The sequence below is a fragment of the Carcharhinus amblyrhynchos genome, chromosome 12 (genome assembly GCF_965287045.1).
Source record: "Carcharhinus amblyrhynchos chromosome 12, sCarAmb.v2.hapA, whole genome shotgun sequence".
Taxonomy (NCBI): domain Eukaryota; kingdom Metazoa; phylum Chordata; class Chondrichthyes; order Carcharhiniformes; family Carcharhinidae; genus Carcharhinus; species Carcharhinus amblyrhynchos.
In genome coordinates, this window is record NC_137335.1 from 68,603,180 (window position 1) to 68,626,130 (window position 22,951).

Consider the following 22,951-nt stretch of genomic DNA (forward strand, 5'->3'; position numbering starts at 1 on the left):
CTAGGTATGATTGTAACACTACATTCTGCACTCTCTCCTTCTCTATGAATAGTATGTTTTGCATTTTGTGCAAGAAACATTACTTTTCACTGTATACTGATACATGTGACAATAATAATCAAATCATTAAATCTTAGACCCTGTACATCACTTGACCTGATTTTTGCAGTGGTGAACTGTAACATAACTAAGTTGCTTTACATTACATTTCATATTTACAGCTAAATAAATTTACACTATTAAATAAATATTTTAAAACTAAAGTGTTATTAGATTTTACCAAGTACATTATTATCTTTATGGAGGAAATGAGATGTGTTAACTTACAGTGTACACAGGAAGAGATCGAAATACAGCACCCATTTCTCTTGTACCCGAAATGGAATTTTTGATTGGTTCTGATTTGAGCTGTCAGAAATCAAATAAAAGCGAATCGTTCCTTGACATTTATTCACTGTTACAATATATCTAAATGATTGGGAATTGACTGATGAGTGAAAGGATTTTTTTTTGTACTTTATTTCAATCCAATCAAATCAAATCAAATTCAGAGTCTCAACAAGTTGAGACATTCCCGATCCAAGCTGACAAGACAGCGCTCTTACCTCCTGTCTTGATCTACATGATCCAAGCTGATTGGAGTAGGTGTAGCTCCTACTCCAAGGCTTGATCTTATTTGCATCTTAGTCAAAAGGCCGAGATGCAGCTTTAAAAAATTGCTTCAAATGAAGCTAAAATGTAAACTAATGACTTCAACCAAGTACAGCATGTCGATATTACACTTGATCTTAGCCAAAAGGCCAAGATTGATTGATGAGTGAAAGGAATTAAACCACTGAATAAAAGAAATACTGAAACAGGCATTGGATATCAACACAGCTTCAGAAAATATTACAGCCTTCTATGCTCAACATTAAACTTGTATTTAATATAGAAATAGACATGCATTTTAAAATCTAATTACAATAACTCTTCGTTCAATCTCAGGTAGAAGGGTTCTGATAGTCAATTCAACTACAAGGATTGTAGGAAACTGTCATATCTTTTTAATTGTTTACGAGTTATTTAAATTTGCACAGCATGGTGGCACAGTGGTTAGCACTGCTGCCTCACAGTGCTAGGGTACCTGGGTTCAATTCTATCCTTGGATGACTGTGTGGAGTTTTGAACTTTCCATGTCTGCGTGGGTTTCCTCCGGGTTCTCTGATTTCCTCCCACAGTCCAAGATGTGCAGGTTAGGTGGATTGGCCGTGCTATTTTGTCCTTTAGTATCCCAAAATGTGTAGGTTAGGGGGATTAGCCATAGTAAATACGTGGGATTATGGGGATAGGGTGGTGGTTGAGGGTGGGGGGGTTCGGTGTTGGGCCTGGGTAAAATGCTGTGTCAGAAAGTTGGTGCAGTTTCGATGGACTGCGTGTCATCCTTCTGAACTGTAGGGATTCTATCAAAGTCCTATTTTAGAGACCTAGCTGATTCAAATTAAGGGTGCAATATTAACTCTCATCCAGCCCCTCCAGAGATCGCAGAAGGAAGACCCAGCCAATTGTAGAATCATAGAATCAAGGAATCATAGAATGCTGTGTGGAAGGAGGCCATTTGGCCCTTCGGGTCTGTGCCGACTCTCCGACAAAGAATCCTACCCAGGCCCTTTCCCGTAACCACACATATTGACCCCACTAATCCCCCTAACCTGCATATTTTAGGACACTAAGGGGCAATTTTTATGGTTGGGCTTCATTAGCAGGGCTGGGATAGACCTTTGGCCTTGATGTTGATGGGAAGGGGGTAGCCCAGCCACTAAAGGTTGCAGAAAGACAGCCGACTGCCCACCAGGGGGAGCAGCTCCTGGCACAAAGATAGATTTCCAAGAATAGGAATTCCAATAGGTCTAGCAGCTGAGGGAAAAGTGCAGGAAGGAGGAGGAAAGCTGAGGGCTCGTAAGAACTGAGATTCTGAGGCTCTCCTGCAGAGTTCAGAGGAGCACTCATTTAGCACTAGTGTATTATGTAAAAACAAAGATCCATGCCTACCCGAGGTATCGTCACTGATTTAAAGAATTTCTTATCGTGATCCATGTCAAGAACTTTCCGCTGTTGCGTCAGCTTTAAGTTATATGCGTCCCGATCAAATGGCTTCCATCTAATCAGAAAGCAATTAAAAAATAAATGACGTTATAACATTCATTTATCATCTAAGAGGAGTCAAATTAAGGTGCATGTTATATCCAGTGGTCACTTTAGCTGCAGTCAGTTAGATAAAATTTTAAAAAATGGAGAAAATAAAACTTGGCACTTTAAAAATGTTTTCTGTCTGGCAAAAGAATGAAAGTATGAAGTAAAATAATGATGGGATAGCATTTGGTTCCACTGGCATGAATTATATAATCGTGCCATCACTTCCAGGGTGAACCAACATTTTAATAATTCTCATAAGCCCTTGCAAACTTAGAGAGGGGGATCATAGATGGTACCAGAGGTGAGGAAGTAGGAACTAGGTACAAGTCTTTATGAGGTGCAAATTCTCTCATTGTACAATGCATGACCTCTTTGTAAACTGCATCACAAAACTCTCAGGTAACACCTTTTACTGAAAGTGGCAGGTGAAGTCTTCTTTTGCATCCATTTGCCCTTTCATCATAGTACCAGCTTCGACTCCAATGATATGCTTGAGTTTGCCATTGGAACGTTTGAGGTATCAACCCTGCCCATGGTGGACTTGGTGGTAGGTGGGAGCAGAGAATCTAACGAGAGCCAAAAAGTCAGAAATCCGCCACTGTAAAATCACATTGCAATTCTCCCATTGCCAGGTCAGTCTTCCTGCTGGCAGATGACGTCAATGCCACTTGCTTCATTTTCATTTCATATGCTCAATAAAAAAGCAGCCCACCAGAATTCTGCCAAGCCCTCAGATCTTACATCATGCCAGTGTGAAATTACATTGGCCTGAAACCCCATTGATAAAGCATGGCATCCCTTAGTTTGCCAGAAACTTCCAGGTGAGAGCAACAACGGCTATCTGCCATAGTGCTGCATGGTTGCTATGCTCTGTACACCACTCATGTCTGGGCAGACCGAGAACTGACTTCATTTCCATGCCAAGCTCATGTACAGCAATGTGCTGCTGGACCCATGAACCCTCCTGTGTCACCGAGTAAGATCAGTAATGCCCCTCCGTGTTGCCACACAGCAGTGTCTACTTGGACAGCACTGCGCTGCAGGACACATGCAATCGCTGCAACAAAGACCTGCAATGAATCATGAGTGAGCTGTTTGATGAGGCCGGGGGTGGGGGGGGTAGGGAGGGAGTTGTGTGTGGGCTGACTAAAACAAGGGGGAGGGGGGCAATGTGAAAGGAGAGTTATGCAAGGGGAAATGGGGGGCACAAAGGTCAAGGGCTCACAATGGTAGGCAGAAGGCCAGAGAGGTGGGTGAAGAGGCCGAATGATGGAAAGCAGATGGAAGACCAAGAAGAGGGAAACAACCCAACAGCGCAGCATGAAACACAGAAAAACAAGGGGGTCGAATGCATAGATTACTGGAAGGGGATGCATGTAGCATGCACAATATGGGAAGCTAGAGAGAATCTTCATCTTGTCACAAAGATGCCTTCAGCATAATTTGATTTGATTTATTATTGTCAAACGTATTATTAGTGTAGAGTGAAAAGTATTGTTTCTTGCGGTGCTGTACAGACACGGCATACCATGTATGGAAAAGGAAGGGAGAGTGCAGAATGTAGTGTACATTAACTTAATTAATTGATCTCCCAATGCAGATGTTGAAGGAGCCAGCACAAATCCTGGGAATGGACTATCAGTGAGGATAAGTGCATTATTGAACTGGAGTGTCAGAGTGAGATACAGAAATTTCTACCAGGCTATGAGATTCTCCAATCTTTGATCTCAGCCCCTTTACATCAATGAATTTTTAATGATACAGCAAAGGACCAAGACTTGTTCATAATTTGCTGACAACGTTACCATGAAGCTATCCCCTTTGAGCTTATACTTTGGTGAATTGCAGGCATAACAGGCAAATTAGCAGAATTAATAAAAGCAAATTACTGCGGCTGCTGGAATTTGAAACCAAAAGGGAAAATGCTGGAAAATCTCAGCATGTCAGGCAGCATCAGTATGGAGAGAAAAGAAATGACGTTTCGAGTTCAGACGACCCTTTGTCAAAGCTAAAAGGTGTAGAAAGTGGGAGATATTCATACTGCAGGGCGAGAGAATGAAAGATAAGTCATAGCCACAGAAACCAGGGGACGAGACTGCTAATGTCCGTTCACAGAGAGAATGAAGGGTGTGAACGGCCAAATGGCAGAGAAGCCAAAATGAAGATGTTGGGGGAGGGGGGGAAGGGTGGAATGGACAGGGCGGAGGTAAGATTAGGGAAGGAGAAGCAAAGGGGGAGATAAGATAATGGGGGTTAAAGTAAGGGGAAGAGTTGAGGGGAAGAAAAATGAAGAAAGACAATAAAGAAATAAAAGAGAACAGTAAAAAAAATTAAATGAAATGAAAACAAAGGGGTCAAGGTGGGGTAGAGCCAATCATCTGAAGTTGTTGAATTCGATGTTGAGACTGGAAGGCTGTAAACTGCCTAGCTGGAAGGTGAGAAGCTGTTCCTCCAGTTTGTGTTGAGCTTCACTGGAACATTGCAGCAAGCCACGGACAGACATGTGGGCATGGGAGCAGGATCATGTGTTAAAATGGCAAGCAACCGGAAGGTCAAGGTCCTGATTGTGCACGGACCAAAGGTGGTCAGCAAAGCGATCACCCAGTCTATGTTTGGTCTCTCCAATATAGAGGGGGCCTCATTGGGAGCAGTGAATGCAGTACAGCAGATGGAAAAATGCTGCTTAACCTGGAATGAATGTTTTGGACCTTGGATGGTAAGCATAAAAGAGGTAAAGTGTTACACCTTCTACATTTACATGGGAAGGTGCCATGAGTGACAGTGGAGGAATGGACTATCCCGGAGGGAATGGTCTCTGCAGAATGCTGACTGAGGGAGTGAAGGGAAGATGTGTTTGGTGGCGGCATCATGATAGAGTTGGCGAAAATGGTGGAAGATTATGCTTTGCATGCAGAGGCTGGTGGGTGAAATGTGAGAAAAAGGGAGACTCTATCCTTGTCTGAGGAAGGAGGCGAGAGGGTGAGGGTTGTGGTGCAGGAGATGGACTGCACATTAAGGGCCCTGTTGACAACTGAAGATGGGAATCCACAGTTGAGGAAAAAGAAGCACATATTAGAAGCACCACGTTGGAAAGTGGCATCAATGGAACAAATGCGACAGAGGGGAAGGAGCTGAGAGAAAGGAATGGAGTCCTTACAGGATGTGGGGTGTGAAGAGCTGTAGTCCAGGTAACTGTGGGAGCCAGTAGGCATGTAACGGATATTGGTAGATAGTCTATTGCTGGAAATGGAGACAGAAGGTCAAGGAAGGGAAGAGAAGTGTCTGAGATGGGCCAGGGGAAGGCAATGGAGGAGTAGAAACTAGAACCAAAGTTGATGAATTTTTCGAAGTCTGGACGAGAGCATGAAGTGGCACCAAAATAGTCATCGATGTACTGGTAAAGGATTTGTGGGAGGGGACCTGGGTAGGCCTGAAACAAGGAATGTTCCACATACCTCATAAAAAGACAAGCGTAGATAGGACCCATGTGGATGTCCATTGCTACTCCTTTGATTTGGAGAAAGTGGGATGAGTTAAAGGAGAAATTGTTGAGGAATAGAACAAGTCCAGCTAGGCGGAGGAATGTAGTGATGGACAGGAATTGTTCAGGCCTCTTTTCAAGAAAGAAGCGAAGCGCTCTCAGGCTGTCTGAGTGTGGGATGGAGGTGTAGAGAAATTGCACGTCCGTGGTGAAGAGGAGGCACTTAGGGCCTGCGAACTGGAAAAGAACTGTCCTGGAAAAAGGACCACAAAAAGGACTGTTCTGGTAGGTCCATTGTGTCAGCATGCTCCTGCCCCAGTGAGCTTACTTCCTCTTACCTTGACTTCATCCTCACTCCCCTGGTCCATTCCCTCCCCACCTACATCCGGGATTCCTCTGATACCCTGTACCATATTGAAAGCTTCCAACATTTTCATTTTGGCTTCTCTGTCATTTGGTCGTTCGCACCCTTTATTCTCTCTGTGGACAGCTATTAGCAGTCTTTTCCCCTGGTTTTTGTGGCAATGACTCATCTTTCATTTCCTCACCCTGCAGTATAAATATCTCCCACTTTCTGTGTCTTTCAGCTTTGACAAAGGGTCATCTGGGCTTGAAACGTCAGCTCTTTTCTCTCCTTACAGATGCTGCCAGTCCTACTGAGATTTCCTAGCAGTTTCCCTTTTGGTTAGCAGAATTAGTGTCCGTGGATTTAGAGGGCAGTAGCAGACGGGATAATTAGAAGGTTAATTATGAAGTTTGGATATGTTAACCCATATATAGCACCTACAAAGGCATAGGTTTCAGTTATGATGTGACTCAATTTTTCTACCTTTTTGTTTGGACAAAGCCTGAAATGCAACAGTACAATACTTCAAAAATCAGATGAAGCGCAGCCACTGTGTGAAGTTATTTTAACCACTAGAATAGCAACTTGTGGATTACCAAAGTGACATTGATATACCGACTGATCTCAAAATTCTTCAGGACATGAAAAGGGCACAAGACATTGTGATGTCGGACAATGCTTGTGTCTGAATCGGTGTCACAAAGCTGCAAGAGGCTCGCATGATTTGAAGTTACCCTGCATGGCACACCAGTCAGCAACTTTTAAATGGGAAGTACACTGAGCTACGGCAGATGCTGGGAGTCATTCTACTGACGCCAACAGTTCCTAGGAAGGAAAGAAGATGGCACACCGTGACAGAGAGCAAGTTCCAGGATCCCTCCACCGCTGCAAGGAGGCCTTGATGCAGGAGGTGTGGAGGAGGACAGTGGTCTTCTACCCAGCATAGACCAGAAGAACCGGCAAATAAACTTTGCAAAGGCAATGGGGCAAGGAACCATGGCAGTCAATGCCAAGGTTTGAGCGCAAGGACCTGGATGGAGTGCTGCATATTGTTCAGGGTCGACGAATGGATCTTCAAATGCCATTTCCCATAAATTGCACCATTAGCCTCACACACTGCACAATGCAGCACACCCTTATCACTCAACACCAACAAATGCCAACAACCAGGACATGTGTGTGTTTGGAACCCTGCAATACAGATATAGGGCGGCATGGTAGCACAATGGTTAGCACTGCTGCTTCACAGCTCCAGGGACCTGGGTTCGATTCCTGGCTTGGGTCACTGTATGTGTGGAGTTTGTACATTCTCCTCGTGTCTGCGTGGGTTTCCTTGGGGTGCTCCAGTTTTCTCCCACAATACAAAGATATGCCGGTTAGATTGATTGGCCATGCTAAAATTGCTCTTAGAGACCTGAGATGCATAGGTTCGAGGGATTAGTGGGTAAATATGTAGGGATATGGGGGTCGGTGCAGATTCAATGGGCCAAATGGCCTCTTTCTGTGCTGTAGGGTTTATATGTTTCTATCTGTGCTCTGCACACAGGCCGAGCAGATGATTCTGTATCCGCAAGGACCTTCATAAGGAGATGACATTCAGGAAAATGCAGAGTCTCTGGAGGAGACAGAACTTGTGCTACAATCATCCAGGGAAGCAATGAGTTCCAGCAAACATCCCCCCCAAAACCCACCCCATGATTTTATCATCAAGTTAATTTCGGAGACATCCAACTAATACATTTTTAATTGAATTAGATTTTTATATATTAATATACTTCAGATCTTTGAACATTGAATACAGGATTTTGAAGTTGTGCAAGACGTTGGTAAAGCCACACTTGGAATACTGTGTACAGTTCTGGTCACCCTGTTATAGAAAGGATATTATTAAACTAGAAAGAGTGCAGAAAAGATTTATTAGGATGCTACCGGGACTTGATGGTTTGAGTTATAAGAAGAGGCTGGATAGACTGGAACTTTTTTCTCTGGAGCGTAGAAGGCTGAGGGGTGATCTTATAGAGGTCTACAAAATAATGAGGGGCACAGATCAGTTAGAAAGTCAACATTTTGTCCCAAGGAAGAGGAGTCTAAAACTAGAGGGTATAGGTTTAAGGTGATACAAAAGTGTCCAGAAGGGCAATTTTTTCACACAGAGGGTGGTGAGCGTCTGGAAAAGCTGCCAGATGAGTACTAGAGGTTTGTCTTTTAAAAGCAGTTAGATAGTTACATGGATAAGATGGGTGTAGAGGGATATGGGCCAAATGCAGACAATTTGGACTAGCTTATGGATTTTTAAAAATGGGCGGCATGGACAAACAGGCCCTTCTTGTGGGCTGAAGGGCCTGTTTCCATGCTGTAAACCTCAATGACTCCCTAACTCATACCATTAAAGACATAAAACAGCTTCATTTTATCAACAGCTCCACATTTCCATCATAGTTTTCATGTTAACAAATATTCTGTCGGGTCAAATGTAAAATTTGCTGCAAACAAATTCAAATGATTTTTGCCATCTCACCTGTCCCAATCCACCATCAGGGGATAGTCCAGCTGGACACTCTTGTCAGATTTCTTTGACCTGCTTTCCACGGGTGCTTCAGTTATGTCGCATGGTAAAGTTAAGTCAACGGGGTTTGTTAATACCAACGTGCTGTGTTGTCCAAAGTATCCGATATAATGGCCGTTTGGTGCGTACCAAACCCTGGATAATAATAAAAGTCAATCAATGCTCCTTTCAATAGCTTCCTTTCGAAAAGTAGAACAACTGCACGGTTTGCCAAGAGAGTGGCCAGCAGAGATGAGTCTGGGTCAGGGTACTTCAATGCATGTGACAAAATTAAAAAGCTCATGTCACAATTCCTGAAATATCAAGCTCTTAAACACTGCTGTGATTTCCAGTAAAAAGTATTGAAGGAGACAACAAATAATGGGAGAAGAAGACAGAGGATCAAAGGAGATGAGAAAGTTGACAGGTAGGGAAAGACACCCGAGTTGAAGCAGCATTTAAGAATTCAGAATGTGTGAACCAGGGAATGTAAACATAATTTAGTCCCAATTTTCAATTCTGTCCCTAGTTTTATATATTTTTTTTTGATTTTCTCTTAACAAAGCAAATTTAAAATTTAAAGCAATTAATTTTTTTGGAGTATTCATCATTCTGAGTACTGTAGAGCAATGAATCGGAAATGTAGGTGCTGTCACAATGCCACTGTTGGCCGGAGAATATGATTCTGCAAAAAAAAAATCCAACTGGTATTCTCAATACTTGCAATACTCTCTCTGTTTGGCCTTTGTGCAGTTCCAATTGCACATCGAAGGTGGGCACGGCTGCCTCACAGGAACCCAGGTCAGATTTCCAGCTTGGGTCACTGTCTGTGCGGAGTCTGCACGTTCTCCCCGTGCCTGCGTGGGTTTCCTCCAGGTGCTCTGGTCTACTCCCACAGTCCAAAAGACGTGCTGGTTGGGTGCATCGGGCATGCTAAATTCTCCCTCAGCGTACCGGAACAGGCGCCGGAGTGTGGCAACTGGGGGATTTTCACAGTAACTTAATTGTAGTGTTAATGCAGGCCTATGTGTGACACTAACTCAAACTTAAACTTAACTGTTCCTAAAGTGGTTTAGCATGTCAATCCATTGGATTAAACTGCCTGAAACCTTGGAGAAATATGTCCGCCATTGCTTTCCTCAGGCCATCTTGGGATGGCAAACAAATGCTAGCTTGGCCAGCAATGTTCACGGCCCAAGAATAGTTAACAAATGAGGGCACAGAGAGCAGATTTCAAACAGGCGTGGAAGTATGTAGATTTGAAGGAGGAGATAACATCTGAAGAATATCATGAAACACCCAACCAGCTGACCCTGAAAACTGAAATCATTAAAATATTCAACTTATCATGCAAAAGGTACAAGTGCCGACTGTTTGCAAAAACCTCAACAGGGCTGAATTAATATCAATCCTAAATTATACCTGATAGAACAATCTATGGACGCAGAAACAACGACAGATGCATTCTCCACGTGGAACAGATTCACTATTTGGAAATTGTGGGCTCTCCAACTAATTAGACGATTGATAGACTCCTACAGAAATGGAGAAAATATGACAACTGTAAAAATTATACTAAAGAAAGGATGGAAATTATCAATGTCTGTTTCTTGTAAATGACCATACCATAAATTCTACAGAATATTCAGCATATTAGCATGCCTCATAGTTACTGGGCCCAATTTTACCATTTTCATTCTAAGCGCTGAATCTGGGCGCTATTTAGATCTGACTGGGAAATCTGTTCTCAGGCACCGGTCGCCCCCCACCACGCGCTCAGCCTGAAAAAGAAATCATGGGTCTGAAATGTGCTGTGGGTAGGGCTTATTGTGTCTGAAACGCTGCTGGTCTGATTGGAGTTTGCGTGCGCGGTGAGAAAAAATGTGGAAAAAAATGCCCCTGTCACATCGTTCCTGGGCCGCAAGAAGTGGATAAATCAGCCCAGGAGCAGAAAGCGGGAGTGATGGCCCCCACAGACTTCACCCCAGCCCCACAACGTAACTGTCCCCCCTTATCCACGCACCCACCCCGCTACCCAAACCAATCGCAATCCCCTGCCCCCCTCTCACCAATTGCCCGCAGACTGGCAGCAGTCCTCCCCTGCTCCTGTCTGTGTGACAAGAGATCCATCTGCCCTCTCTCCCCCCACCAGAGAATGATTGGGCCTCCCTGATTCCACCCCCCCACTCCCCGCACCACTTGACAATAACCTGGCCTCCCTCCTCCCCCTGCCAGAGAACGATCTGGCCTCCCTCCCCCTCCCCAATCAGGGATACATCTGACCGGCCTCCTCTTCCCTGCCTGCCCCCGCCAGAGAATGATCTAGCCTGCCTTCCTCCACCACCTCCCATCCCCCCCACCCCCATCACCGATATGAGTTCGAGAGCCGTTGGAACGTCAACTTACCTCTTCAGAAGCTGGAGCGCCCGAAACAGATCTTTGTGGACCATGTCTGTTTTGCGCGAATCTGGACGCGCGGACGCAATGGTAAAAGGGGGAATTGCTGGTAAAGTTGGGAGGGCAGCCCATTAATTGAATTTAAATGCATGCAAATATATTTAAATCACTGTTGCGCCCATTTCGGGCGCAATTCGGATCGCGGCCATTTTTGGGCCTTGGTAAAGTGGACATCTGCGCGGAAGTGGGTGCAGAACATGTTAATGGCCTCACGCCCGACTTTACCAAGCTTTTGCACAACGGTAAAATCAGGCCCACTGTGCTTCTTTTACCACAAGATCAATTGGATCCTAGTCTTCTTAACCCACAGACCCCACAATCAGTAAGGTTAGGCAGCAGCACCTCCTCCACCGTTATCCTCAACACCAGGAGCCCACAAGGCTGTGTCCTCAGCCCCCCACTATACCCTTTATACACCAACGACTGTGTGGCCAAATTCCCCTCCAACTCGATTTTAAGTTTGCTGATGACACCGCTGTAAAGGGCCGAATCTCAAACAATGTGAGATGGAGTACAGGAAAGTGTTGGAGAACCTGGTGAAATGGTCTGATGACAATAATCTCTCTCTCTCAATGTCATTAAAATGAAGGAGATAATCACTGACTTCAGGAAGTATAGTGGAGGATGTGCCCTTTTACATCAATGGGGACAAAGTGGAAATGGTTGAGAGCTTCAATTTTCTAGGTTTCCAGATCACCAACAACCTTTCTTGGTCTTGCCACGCCAATATTATAGTTAAGGCGGCCCAACAACACCTCTACTTTCTCAGGAGGCTAGGGAAATTCAGCATGTCCACTATGACTCTTACGAACTTTAATAGATGCAACATAGAAAGCATTCTTTCTGGTTGTATCAGAGCTTGGTATGGCTCCTGCTCTGTCCAAGACAACAAGAAATTACAAAGGGTCATGAACGAAGCTCAGTCCATCACACAAACCAGCGTCCCATTCATTGACTCTGTCAACACTTCCTACTGCCTTGGAAAAGCAACCAGAATAATCAAGGATGCCACACATCACAGACATGCTCTCTTCCATCGGTAAAGACATCTGAGGTCACATACCAAACAACTGAGGGGCAGCTTCTTCCCTACTGTCATCAGACTTTTGAAGGAACCTACCTTAAATTAAATTCATCTTTCTCCATACCCTAGTTATGACTGTAACATTATATTCTGCACCCTCTCCTTCCTTCTCCCTTATGTACTCTATGAACGATATGGTTTGTCTGTATAGCACGCAAGAAACAATACTTTTCACTGTATACTAATACATGTGATAATAATAAATTAAAATCAAATCAAAATCAAAATCAAAGTCAGAAAATTAACATGTTATATACATTTATTTTGAAGAGCTTTCATCTGATTTTGAATAAATGGACATTTTATTAAATGTTGCAAATTACAAGAGAGTTGCCTACACTATGTCCCATTTATCTTTGAAGGTATGAGTATTTAAGGATTGAATGATGCAATGGGTAATGTTTGATTTCACACATATGAATCTTGCACAATTACTGTTGTGATCAGAGAAAAGTTTCACAAATAACAAAGAACAAAGAAAATTACAGCACGGGAATAGTCCCTTCGGCACTCCAAGCTTGCACCGACCGTCCTGCCCTTTTGAACTAAAACCCCCCACCCTTCCGGGGACCACATCCCTCCATTCCCATCTTATTCATGTTTTTGGCCCCTTAAAAGTCACTATTGCATCTGCTTCCACTACCTACCCTGGCAGCAAGTTCCAGTCACCCACGACTCTGTGTAAAAAAATTGGCCTTGTACATCTCCTTTAAATCTTGCCCCTCGCACCTTAAACCTGTGCCCCCTTGTAACTGACTCTTCCACCTTGAGAAAAAACTCCTGACTATCCATTCTGTCCATGCTCCTCATAATCTTGTAAACTTCTATTGGGTAAGCTTTAACTTCCTGAAAGTAATCACCCCGCCCCCACTCCCCTCCCTCGAGCAACTGAGATGGGAAGAGAGAGTTCAAAGTCTACACATTCTGTCGCATAATTTATTTTCCCAATCAATAATTTTTCACCAAAGAATATTACTTTCTAAATTCTTTGCTTTAATTAAACTATGAAACGTACCTTATTTAACAAGAATGGATCATCCAGAAATTCTGAAATATCCCAGATCATTATGCGTCCTCCTGTGTGAGAACATATACTGTTTAATTTTATGAGGATAAGCTTTTGAACTTGGTGCCTGTTGTAAATGCAATGGTGTATACTAGTTTCCTAAGAGCAATAATACCTACTGTACAGAAGGAGACCATTCAGCCCAGTGAGTCTGTACTGACCACAATTCCAGCCAGGCCCATTCCCTTAACACCACACATTTACCTTGTTAATCTCCCTAACACTAGGGTCAATTTAGCATGGCCAATCAACGTAACCTGCACATCTTTGGGAGGAGACCGAAGTACCCAGAGGAAACCCACGCAGACACAGGGAGAAAGCGCAAGCTCCACACAGACAGTGACCAAGGCCAAATTGAACCTGGGTCCCTGGCACTGTGAGGTAGCAATGCTAACTACTGTGCCACCATGCCATTTCTATACAGTGCCCAAGTAGCAATTTTTTCTTTACTATGTCAAACTTAACCAAATGTAATGTTTCAATGAACTCTTTTTTAAAATAAAAGCACTGTTCTATAATAAGAACATAAGAACATAAGAAATAGGAGCAAGAGTAGGCCATCTGGCCCTTTGAGCCTGCCCCGCCATTCAATAAGATCATGGCTGATCTGTCGTGGCTCAGTTCCACATTCCCGCCCTCTCCCCATAACCCTTAATCCCCTCTCTTATCAAAAACCCATCAACCCGCTTCTTAAAAATACTTAGCAAGGCAGCCTCCACCACTTCAACGGGCAGAGAATTCCAGAGATTCACCACCCTTTGAGTGAAGATGTTCCCCCTCAACTCCGTTCTAAACCGCCCCCCCCCCTTTATTTTGAGGCTGTGCCCCCTAGTCCTACTGTCCTTTCTGAGCGGGAAGAGTCTCTCCACCTCTATCCTAATGAAAGAGGGGTCTTCATCTTGTTTCCTTCCAGTGTGGTTTGTTGCCCCACTTCTGTACTTAGGAATGAGGACAGAAGCTCCTAGCAGTATACACCTAATACATCACCCTGATGATGTAGGCCTGGGTAATTTTAACTCCTGAGCCACAAATTTATTGAATAATGGGCTCCTTGCTGAATCCTGTGGTGAGTCAGGTATCCCACATAAAGGGTGAAATTTTATGGCCTCTCTCGTCCTGAAACCGTAAAACCTCGTCTGAGGTCAACTGACATTTCCATGGTTCCCCCCCACCACCCACTCCAATTCCTGTGGCTGGTGAGATGGAAACATTCCGGCTAAAGTTTCTGCAGTCATTTCCAAGGGACGGTTCCCTGTTTCTCTGATGTCTCTCCAGACAGGTAGCTTCTTGTAGCTGGGATACAGGTGGGTAATTTTCCAAGGTTGTGAATGTAGTCCAATCCATAAAGCAAACCAGCCTCCCATCCATTGACTCTGTCTGCACTTCCCACTGCCTTGGCAAAGCAGCCAGCATAAGTAAGGACCCCATGTACCCCAGAGATTCTCTTCCACCTTCTTCCATCGGAAAAGATACAAAAGTCTGAGGACATGTACCAACCAACTCAAGAACAGTTTCTTCCCTGCTGCTGTCAGATTTTTGAATGGACCTACCTTGCATTAAGCTGATCTTTCTCCACACCCTACCTCTGACTGTAACACTACATTCTGCACTCTCTCATTTCCTTCTCTATAAATGGTGTGCTCTGTCTATATAGTGAACAAGAACCAATACTATTCTCTGTATGTTAAAATATGTAACAATAATAAATCAAATCAAATCAAATATCATCAGGCAAGTACCAATGCCACAGCTCAACCATAAAAGCTTGAGCACAATGGAGCAAAGATTCTTCATCATTTCAAGGTGAATGTTGTCAGAGCTCACAGCTTGAATACAGGAGTTTTCTTCTCATAGCAAGACAAAGTTCTGACCTCCTGATTTGACCAAACTGTCCAATGCCGGCATTCCCACCTCAAAACATTGATGCCATACTTCATCCTGAGATGAGCTACTGATCATATATCCACACCTTCAGTAAGAGTATTTAATTCCACCTCTGTCACATCAACCAATTCTTTACTACTTCAGCTCATCTGGAGCTGGACCCCTCACCCCTCAACCACTGCCTTTGTTACCATTACACTTGACCGTCCCAATGTAGTCGTGTGCAACATCTCACATTCTACCCTCATTAAACTTGAGGTCATCCACAACTTTGCTACCCATGTCCTAACTCATGCAAAGTCCTGTTCACCTATCACAATTGTGTTTGCCAACCCACATTAGCTGGGCTTGGGGAGGTGTGTGGGTTAGTCAGGTCGGGTCGCACAGGGTCAGAGGGGAGGTGGTGGTGTGATTGGTTCAAGTGGGAACAGTGGGTTGTAGGAGCTGTACAGTGGAAGCTAAACAGGTTGTGTCAGGAGGGTGTGTGAGAGTCAGGTTTGGTTGAGGGGAGTTGGAGGTTCAGGCAGGAAGCCAGGTGTTGGGACTAGTCTGGTTCGTCAGGGGAGGAGATGGGGGTGTCCGAGGGAGTCGGAGGTTAGAGGGTGAGTTGGGAGAATCAGCGTGAGTGATTGGGGAGTTGGTTTTGTGACTAACTAGGTTTTAGACTAGGATTTAATCAGTGTAATATTTCCAAGGCAAGTAACCAGGTAATCAGAACCATCTGAAGTCTCTGACTTTAACTTGGGGAGTTGGGGCCGTATAGGAGTGTCCTGGCAGTTTCCCCAGACTCCTTCCTTTTTATGTTAAATGAGTAATTTGACACATTTAGCATTCTTGGGAGGAATAAATCAGCATCGGTCATGTCATTCACAAAGCTCTTAGCACCCATAACACCTCTTCTGGAATACCTCCTGTCTCTCACCATCCCGTCACTGGATGATTTGGGCAAAATTGATAACACGCTATTTATGCAGTGAGGACTGCTACCTTTGTTATATCCAGGGAAACCACTAAAACGCAAGAACGAAGAGCAGGAGTAGGCCATGGAACTCTTTTCCACCTTTGAACCTTTTGTTGACTAAAACTCTGTTTAATTCAGCCTTGAATCTGGTCAACGGCCCGGCCTCCATTGTTTCCTTAGGGAGATCATTTGGATCTGCTTTGAGGAATCCTCCAACAGCCCAACTGAGGAGTTAAACCATTTCTAAAATAAAAGTATCTTGCTTTCTGCTTGCATTGTTTTTAACAATCTTCTTCACCAATAACTCCTTGACTGCTCAATTTGCAGCTTTCATTGCCTGAACTGAGCTCAATACTAAGCTGCTTTCCCGAAAACTGTTCCGTTTAAGTGAATGAAAGTACTTTTGTTCGAGTCTGATTTTTATCCTTGCAAAGGGGGTCAGTTTGCCAATTTACCTCTATTTTAAAATGTACTGTTTTTTTCAGCCAAATAGAAGGCTGTCCTTTAGAAATGCCACCTTGTCAAGGCAACTAATAATGGGCAATAATTGTTGGTGACACCCACAACTCGCGAGTAAATTTGAAATGGAAAACTAAAGAACATTGTTAATGAATCTTGAACAGAAAAGATTTCCTACTCCTATACTGGATTGTCATTTTCACTGTGGCATGGCCAAACAGAATGCAGCTCTGTGCTCCACACACCTGTAGCCTTGACCCTGATCCAAAGTCATTGGGATGGTGACAAGTGTTTAACACTCATTGACCCTGTGGGAAGTGGGGAGAAATGCGGGGTATGCAGGCAATCCCGTTGAGTTGAACTGCAGAAGCTCAGTAAAATGTCCATCTTCCATTAACTAGGTCAATTAACAAGGCTTTCCCTGGGCGGGCAAAGTAGCAGCTCAGAGCTAGGGCCTGATGGGACAATTAGTAGAGATTGGGCATTGGTGGGGATGGGGAGAAGAGAGTAATAAGCCAGAGGCAGAGGAAGAGCTTAGTGACCAGGGGAGAAAGAGTATGGCCTGGGACTATTGTTGCTGGAAGCAGGAAGCTATGAAAGGAGGTGAAGATTTCCTTAAGAGACTGTGGGTGGGGCAAGCACTCAAACATCTCCTGGTTCAGAGGGGGTCCTGTAAAAAGCAGTAGCCCACTGCAACAGGGAGCTTGCACCTCTATTTCATGGATGGATTCCCCAAGCCCTGGGAAACTCAGCCAGCAGCTGTTAAGTTTAAATCCAGCTCCCATCAGAACAGGGTGAATCTGAAATATGACAACAAATTTTTTTGCTTCTCTACATTGGGACATGGACCCACTACTATTAAAAAAGCAGCAACCATATACAGAGTGGGCTGAAGGCTACTTTTCAATATTTTATTTTTCATAGAATCAGAGAAATCCTACAGTGCAGAAAGAGGCCATTCGTTCCATCAAATCTGTACTGGCCACAATCCCACCCAGGCCCTACCCCCATATCCCTACATATTTTACCCGCTAATCCCTCTAACCTACGCATCTCAGGACACTAAGGGGCAATTTTAACATGGCCAATCCATCTAACCTGCACATCTTTGAACTGTGGGAGGAAACCGGAGCACGCAGAGGAAACCCACACAAACACGAGGAGAACATGCAAACTCCACATAGACAGTGACCCAAGCCGGGAGTCAAACCCAGATCCCTGGAGCTGTGAAGCAGCAGTGCTAACCACTGTGCTACTGAGCTCAGTTAAGGCAATGAAAGCTGCAAATTGACCATTTTTCACCCCTTCCACACTCCCAATCCTCTGCTGTCCAACAAGCAGGATGAGATATTGGGTGGGATTTTCTGGCCACGTTTGTCCCAAGACGCAAAAATCCCTGCCTGATGTCAACGGACCTTTGCATGGTCCTATCTTGCTTGAAATGATTCCTGTGGTGGGTGGGACGAGAGAATCCCACCCCGGTGTTAATTTCGATTTTCTGTCCCTTCACATCATCTTGAAGCAAGCTGATGGCCTGGAAACGATGCACTCACTTAAAACAAATATAGCTGATCACCTCCTCAATAAAGTAAAACAAAACTACTTACTCTGATTTCCAGCTATAAGTCGAGTCCAACCATCATCTATGCAGACTGCCGTAATAGGATTGAAAAACTGTAGCGTAGGCAAGATTTTTGCCAATTGTTTACCCTGTAACAAGAAAGAGAAATGGAAGAATTTTGTACCACACAACATGACGGGAAACAAGTTCTGCAGGAATTATGTTAGTCTGTTCATGGATGTACAGAAGTGAAGCAAACCCCTTCCCTCCACCATGTGGGTGACCAAGAGCAATGGGTGCCTGGGAACACCAGCTTCTCCTTCATGTCACTCCCAGTCCTGACTTGGACATATCACCATTACCTTGTTGTTGCTGGGTCCAAATCCTGGAGCTCTCTACTTAACAGTTAAAGTTTATTTATTAGTGTCACAAGTAGGCTTACATCAACACTGCAATGAAGTTACCGTGAAAATCCCCTGGTCACCACACTCCAGCGCCTGTGTGGGAGAATTTAACTTGGCCAATGCACCTAACCAGCATCCCTTTCAGGAAACCAGAGCACCCGGAGGAAGCCACGCAGACACGGCAGACTCCGCACAGACAGTGACCCAAGCTGGGAGTTGCACTCGGGTCCCTAGCGCTGTGAGGCAGCAGTGCTAACCACTGAGCCACCATACGGTGGGACAGCTTTCACCACCCGGATTACAGCAGCGTAAAGGATCCGCACCACTTTCTCAAGGGCGAGCATTGCCCACAATCTGATAATTACTTTCTTTTGATGGATCTTAAGCCCCTGACCTCTTTTTAATAGGGGCCTTGGGAGTTTGGCACGGTGGCACAGTGGTTAGCACTGCTGCCTCACAGCTCATGGACCCTGGTCTCAATTCCCAGCTTGGGTCACTGTCTGTACAGAGTCCGCATACTCTCCCTGTGTCTGCATGGGTTTCCTCCGGGTGCTCAGGTTTCCTCCCACAGTCCATAAGTCGTGCTGGTTTATGTGCATTGGCCATGCTAAATTCTCCCTCAGTGTACCTGAACAGGTGCCGGAGTGTGACAACTAGGGGATTCTCACAGTAACTTTATTTCGATGTTCATGTAAGCTTACTTGTGACATTTTAAACTGGTGGTGAGTGGGTGCGTGTTGGGGGATAGACAATAGTCATCTCCTCCCATGCAAAATCAGGACAATTGAACTGATTTTCCAACAGCTTTGTCAGTGGGATGGCAAATTAATGTAGATCGGGAAAGAAGGCCAGATTCCAGTTCTGCCACCTATCCAAAGTTGGGTATATTCCCTCCACTGCACACCAACCCCCCACCAAGTTGCAGGTTCCAATGTGGTATCTGGACATGCTGAATGCACAGGTTCATTTTTGGGTGCTAAACAGTGCATTAGATAGAATGGTGCAATGGGCAGAAGCAGAAGTGGAGTAGCGCATATTTCTATGGCTAGCAAAGCAGATCAGAGTCTGGCAATTGCGTGGTGAGTGGATTCACCTCCTGACATTGCAAAGCCTGTCCACCATGTAAGAGGGACAAGTCAGACATGTGATGGAATACCTTCCATTGGCCTGGATGAGTGCAGCTCCAGCACCATCCAGGACAATTGGTCCACTTGACTGACGTCTCATCGACGATCTTAAACATTCTCCACCGCCTGCGCACAGTGGCAGCAGTGTCCGCCATCTCCGCGGTGCAGTGCAATGTTTGCCAATGCTTTTTCAACAGCACCTTCCACAGCACTGACCTCTCTTAATCAGAAGGGCAAGGGCAGCAGGGAGAGAAATAAAAACAGCCTGGCAAGGCTGTAGAGGGTGCTATTGCAAAACAAAACATCTAGCGCTGACAAAACAGGGGAAAAAAATCTGTAAAAAGCTGGAAAGCAGTAAGCTAAATTCAAAAGGCAACCAAACTAATATCCCATGTCACACTCAGCTCTGGAGCAAGATATTTACTCGCGTATTGGGCAAGCACAGTCGCAGAGAAACACAAACGTTTGCCCAGACCAAGGTGAGTTTAAGCGCTGGGTAGCCAATGAAGGGGATAAAAGACCAGTTGAGATCTATTGTCTGAGGCCGAACGGGAGTTTCAAGTTGACCTGCAGCTGCCACATGCACTCCCCTTCCCATCCCGAGGCCAACTGCCTGGAAATGGTCTCCACGGCACCAGGAGTTAGTGCACCAGGCCAGCTTCTTTGTGGTCCCCCCACAGCTGCCTGCTCTGAGCGTAAGGTTGACCCTCCACAGTGTTTGGGGGGGGTGGGGGGGGGGGGTGCGGGGTGCGGGGGCAGCTGCTGAAGCTAGTTGAGAGGGTGCCTCAAGGTGGAGGTGTGTCTACTGAGCTGCACTGCAGGTTGCAACTGCTTCTACACTGGAGGGCCTCCAAATGGAACCTCCAGCTTCGAGAGCCTGCCCGTCATCCTTAATCGGATATTGAGACTGCTTCCACTCCTACTCAAAGGCCAACTGGAGAAAAGTCACGGCCTGGTGACTGCTCCGCCACACCGTGGCCTGGCGTTTATGCTCCCCTACAGATCTCATAACATCCTGCAGATAGTATGCTCGCCACCTAGCCACCCACTTCTGAACTATCTCAGATAACAGACGCGTCAGACCCTTGGACCTACTGAGGGACTGAAGTGACCACTTAATGGCCACATAAGGGCTTCATTCCGCCCCCACAATTTGTGCTTTCCCCCTTGGTAGGGGGAGGTCCACGATGTATTGGAAAGTCAGCAGCTTTACCAGTCGGTTGTGTCTATATGTGTACTTCCTCCACTCATGCAGATGCATTACACTGCTAGGAGTGACAATATTATCACTTGCATGTTCTGGTCCGTGCAAAAAGTGAGAGGGCTCTGAAATTCCATTCATCGTGGCAGAATTACTACAGGTTCATCATATATTGCAAATTTATTTTTCTTCTGCCTTTTTCCCTGAATCATGAAAATGAGAAAGAATGGTCTGCGGGGGTTACTCAAGTATAGGGACATTAAAAAGAAATTGTCAGAGATGAGTCTTTATACGTGCTCTCTGATTTTGAGTGCAAGAGGCAAGCCTACCTTTCAGCCATAATGCTTTAAACAGAGAATGACAGCTTTCCAATAATCCAGTCATTTTCACAAACAATATTCAGGGCCAGACATGAAGCTTAGGAAGCAACTAAACCCAGAATAGCAGACTTGATTTAATCAGTGTGAATTCCTTCTGGAAAGAAAAATACCTGTGCTGTATTATCGGTTGATCTTAATGTTTAGAAGAGTGGGATTGTGAGTATCACGCCAATGGCATGAAAACAGGAACATGCATTCAGTGAATGTTCAGCCACAGATTTCCAGGTCAATAGATAGAAATAGCTCATATTATTTTTTCATTACCTCTACACTCCAAAATTGGATGGAACCATCTTGATGTGCAGACAACAGGATGGGGATAGGTTGCAAGATAGGGGATGTTGTCAAATTCATTTCCTCATACGGAGCTGTCATTGCTGTTAGGTCTAAATCTATCAAGTGAAAAAGAAATAGTTCGTCTGAATGTGAGTTTTTAAAGCAGTGTTTAAAAATCGACAACGATAACTGTGGATGCACTTGCCCTGCAGGAATAGGCTTCTAAAAGGTAATCTCTTTCCAACTTGGTGCTTAGAACGTTAAGTACATTTGCTCATTTAGTCCATTATCTACATTTTCCTTTTTACTGCAGCAGTTTTTGCTGCTCTTGCATGGTCGAGCTTTAAGGCATACCTTGTTCAAGTAGAGCAGGGAGCAAGGTATCCAGCAATGTGACCTTGGAAAATTTACCATTTAATTCCAGTTTCATCTCTTTGATCATTTTGCATCAAAGTGGCAAAGCCCGGAATTCCTTTTCGGAGTGGCACTTCGGGACTTAAAGGATGACAATCAGCTCTTGAGGGAGTGAGACAAGGCACGAGTGACTATATATGTGAAGTTACAAATGCACTCATTTTTATCCCATTTATGAGTCCAAGTGGGTTTTTTACTTGATACTTAGCCTCTTAGTTAACATGATATGCATATGGTCTTATCTTCAAATGAAGAACCCACATTATAGTTTCACCAATCCTTACCTGATAAATGGTACACTTACATCAAATAGAAGAATGTGACAATTTGCAGGTAAATATGTCAAATTTCCTTTCCAAGAGGGGATTAGTAAACCAAATGGGTTTTTGCAACAATCACTGATAGTTTCATAGTTACTGAGGCTAGCTAGTGTCTAAATCTATGATTATTGATTAATAATCTTACAAATTTTAAGACAATAATGTAATTAATTTTAATATTCTCATTTATTTTAATAAGTCTCTTCATTTGCCCATTATATCTCCAGAGGTGTTGGATCTATTATTTCTTGATCCTCTTTAACACTTTCCTATCGAAAATTTGAATTATTTGCTAAATTTGCCATTTACCCAATGGTCTGAAGGGTATGAAATTTACTATTTTAATGAACCTTGTTCCTGTCATTCTTTTATTAATAAAAAGTCAAGGAATGATGTAAAATTGTTTGAAAGAAGAGTGAATGTGAGTGTGGGCAATCTGGATAGGGAAAAGACCTTTTTCTCCACCAGTATGTAAGACGCCAAGTGAAAATGGAAACTGCTGGAGATGAGAAGTAAACCTGAACAAATAAGAAAATGAAGGATAGGGGAACATCTGGGCTATATCAATCACATCACAAGATTTAAGGTAAAGAGGAAGCAGGATACAAGCAAGACAAGGACCGATGGAATAGATTGGGTAAAAAAAACAACTTTTTAAAAAGAGAGGATGGATGAGAATGGAATTTGAAAAAGTGAGATTGACAAACAAAGGGATAGAACAATTGTGGGAAGTTCACATGCGACCAACCTTACCAAGAACATAAGAACTAGGAGCAGGAGTAGGCCATCTGGCTCCTCGAGTCTGCTCTG

The 22,951-nt window shown here is 44.3% G+C and overlaps 1 protein-coding gene across 1 annotated transcript in view; it reads right to left on the reverse strand.

Annotated features, from left to right (window-relative positions):
- LOC145350470 (WD repeat-containing protein 64-like) overlaps positions 1 to 22,951 on the reverse strand; it is a 115,974-nt gene that overhangs the window by 4,640 nt on the left and 88,383 nt on the right. Inside the window, exons 20-26 of the mRNA XM_080199670.1 lie at positions 21,396 to 21,523; positions 18,066 to 18,168; positions 13,104 to 13,165; positions 9,970 to 10,082; positions 8,521 to 8,703; positions 2,032 to 2,140; positions 328 to 408 (exon numbers count right to left, since the gene is read on the reverse strand). Coding sequence (XP_080055796.1) covers positions 328 to 408; positions 2,032 to 2,140; positions 8,521 to 8,703; positions 9,970 to 10,082; positions 13,104 to 13,165; positions 18,066 to 18,168; positions 21,396 to 21,523 — 779 coding nt within the window. The remainder of the gene's footprint in view (positions 1 to 327; positions 409 to 2,031; positions 2,141 to 8,520; positions 8,704 to 9,969; positions 10,083 to 13,103; positions 13,166 to 18,065; positions 18,169 to 21,395; positions 21,524 to 22,951) is intronic.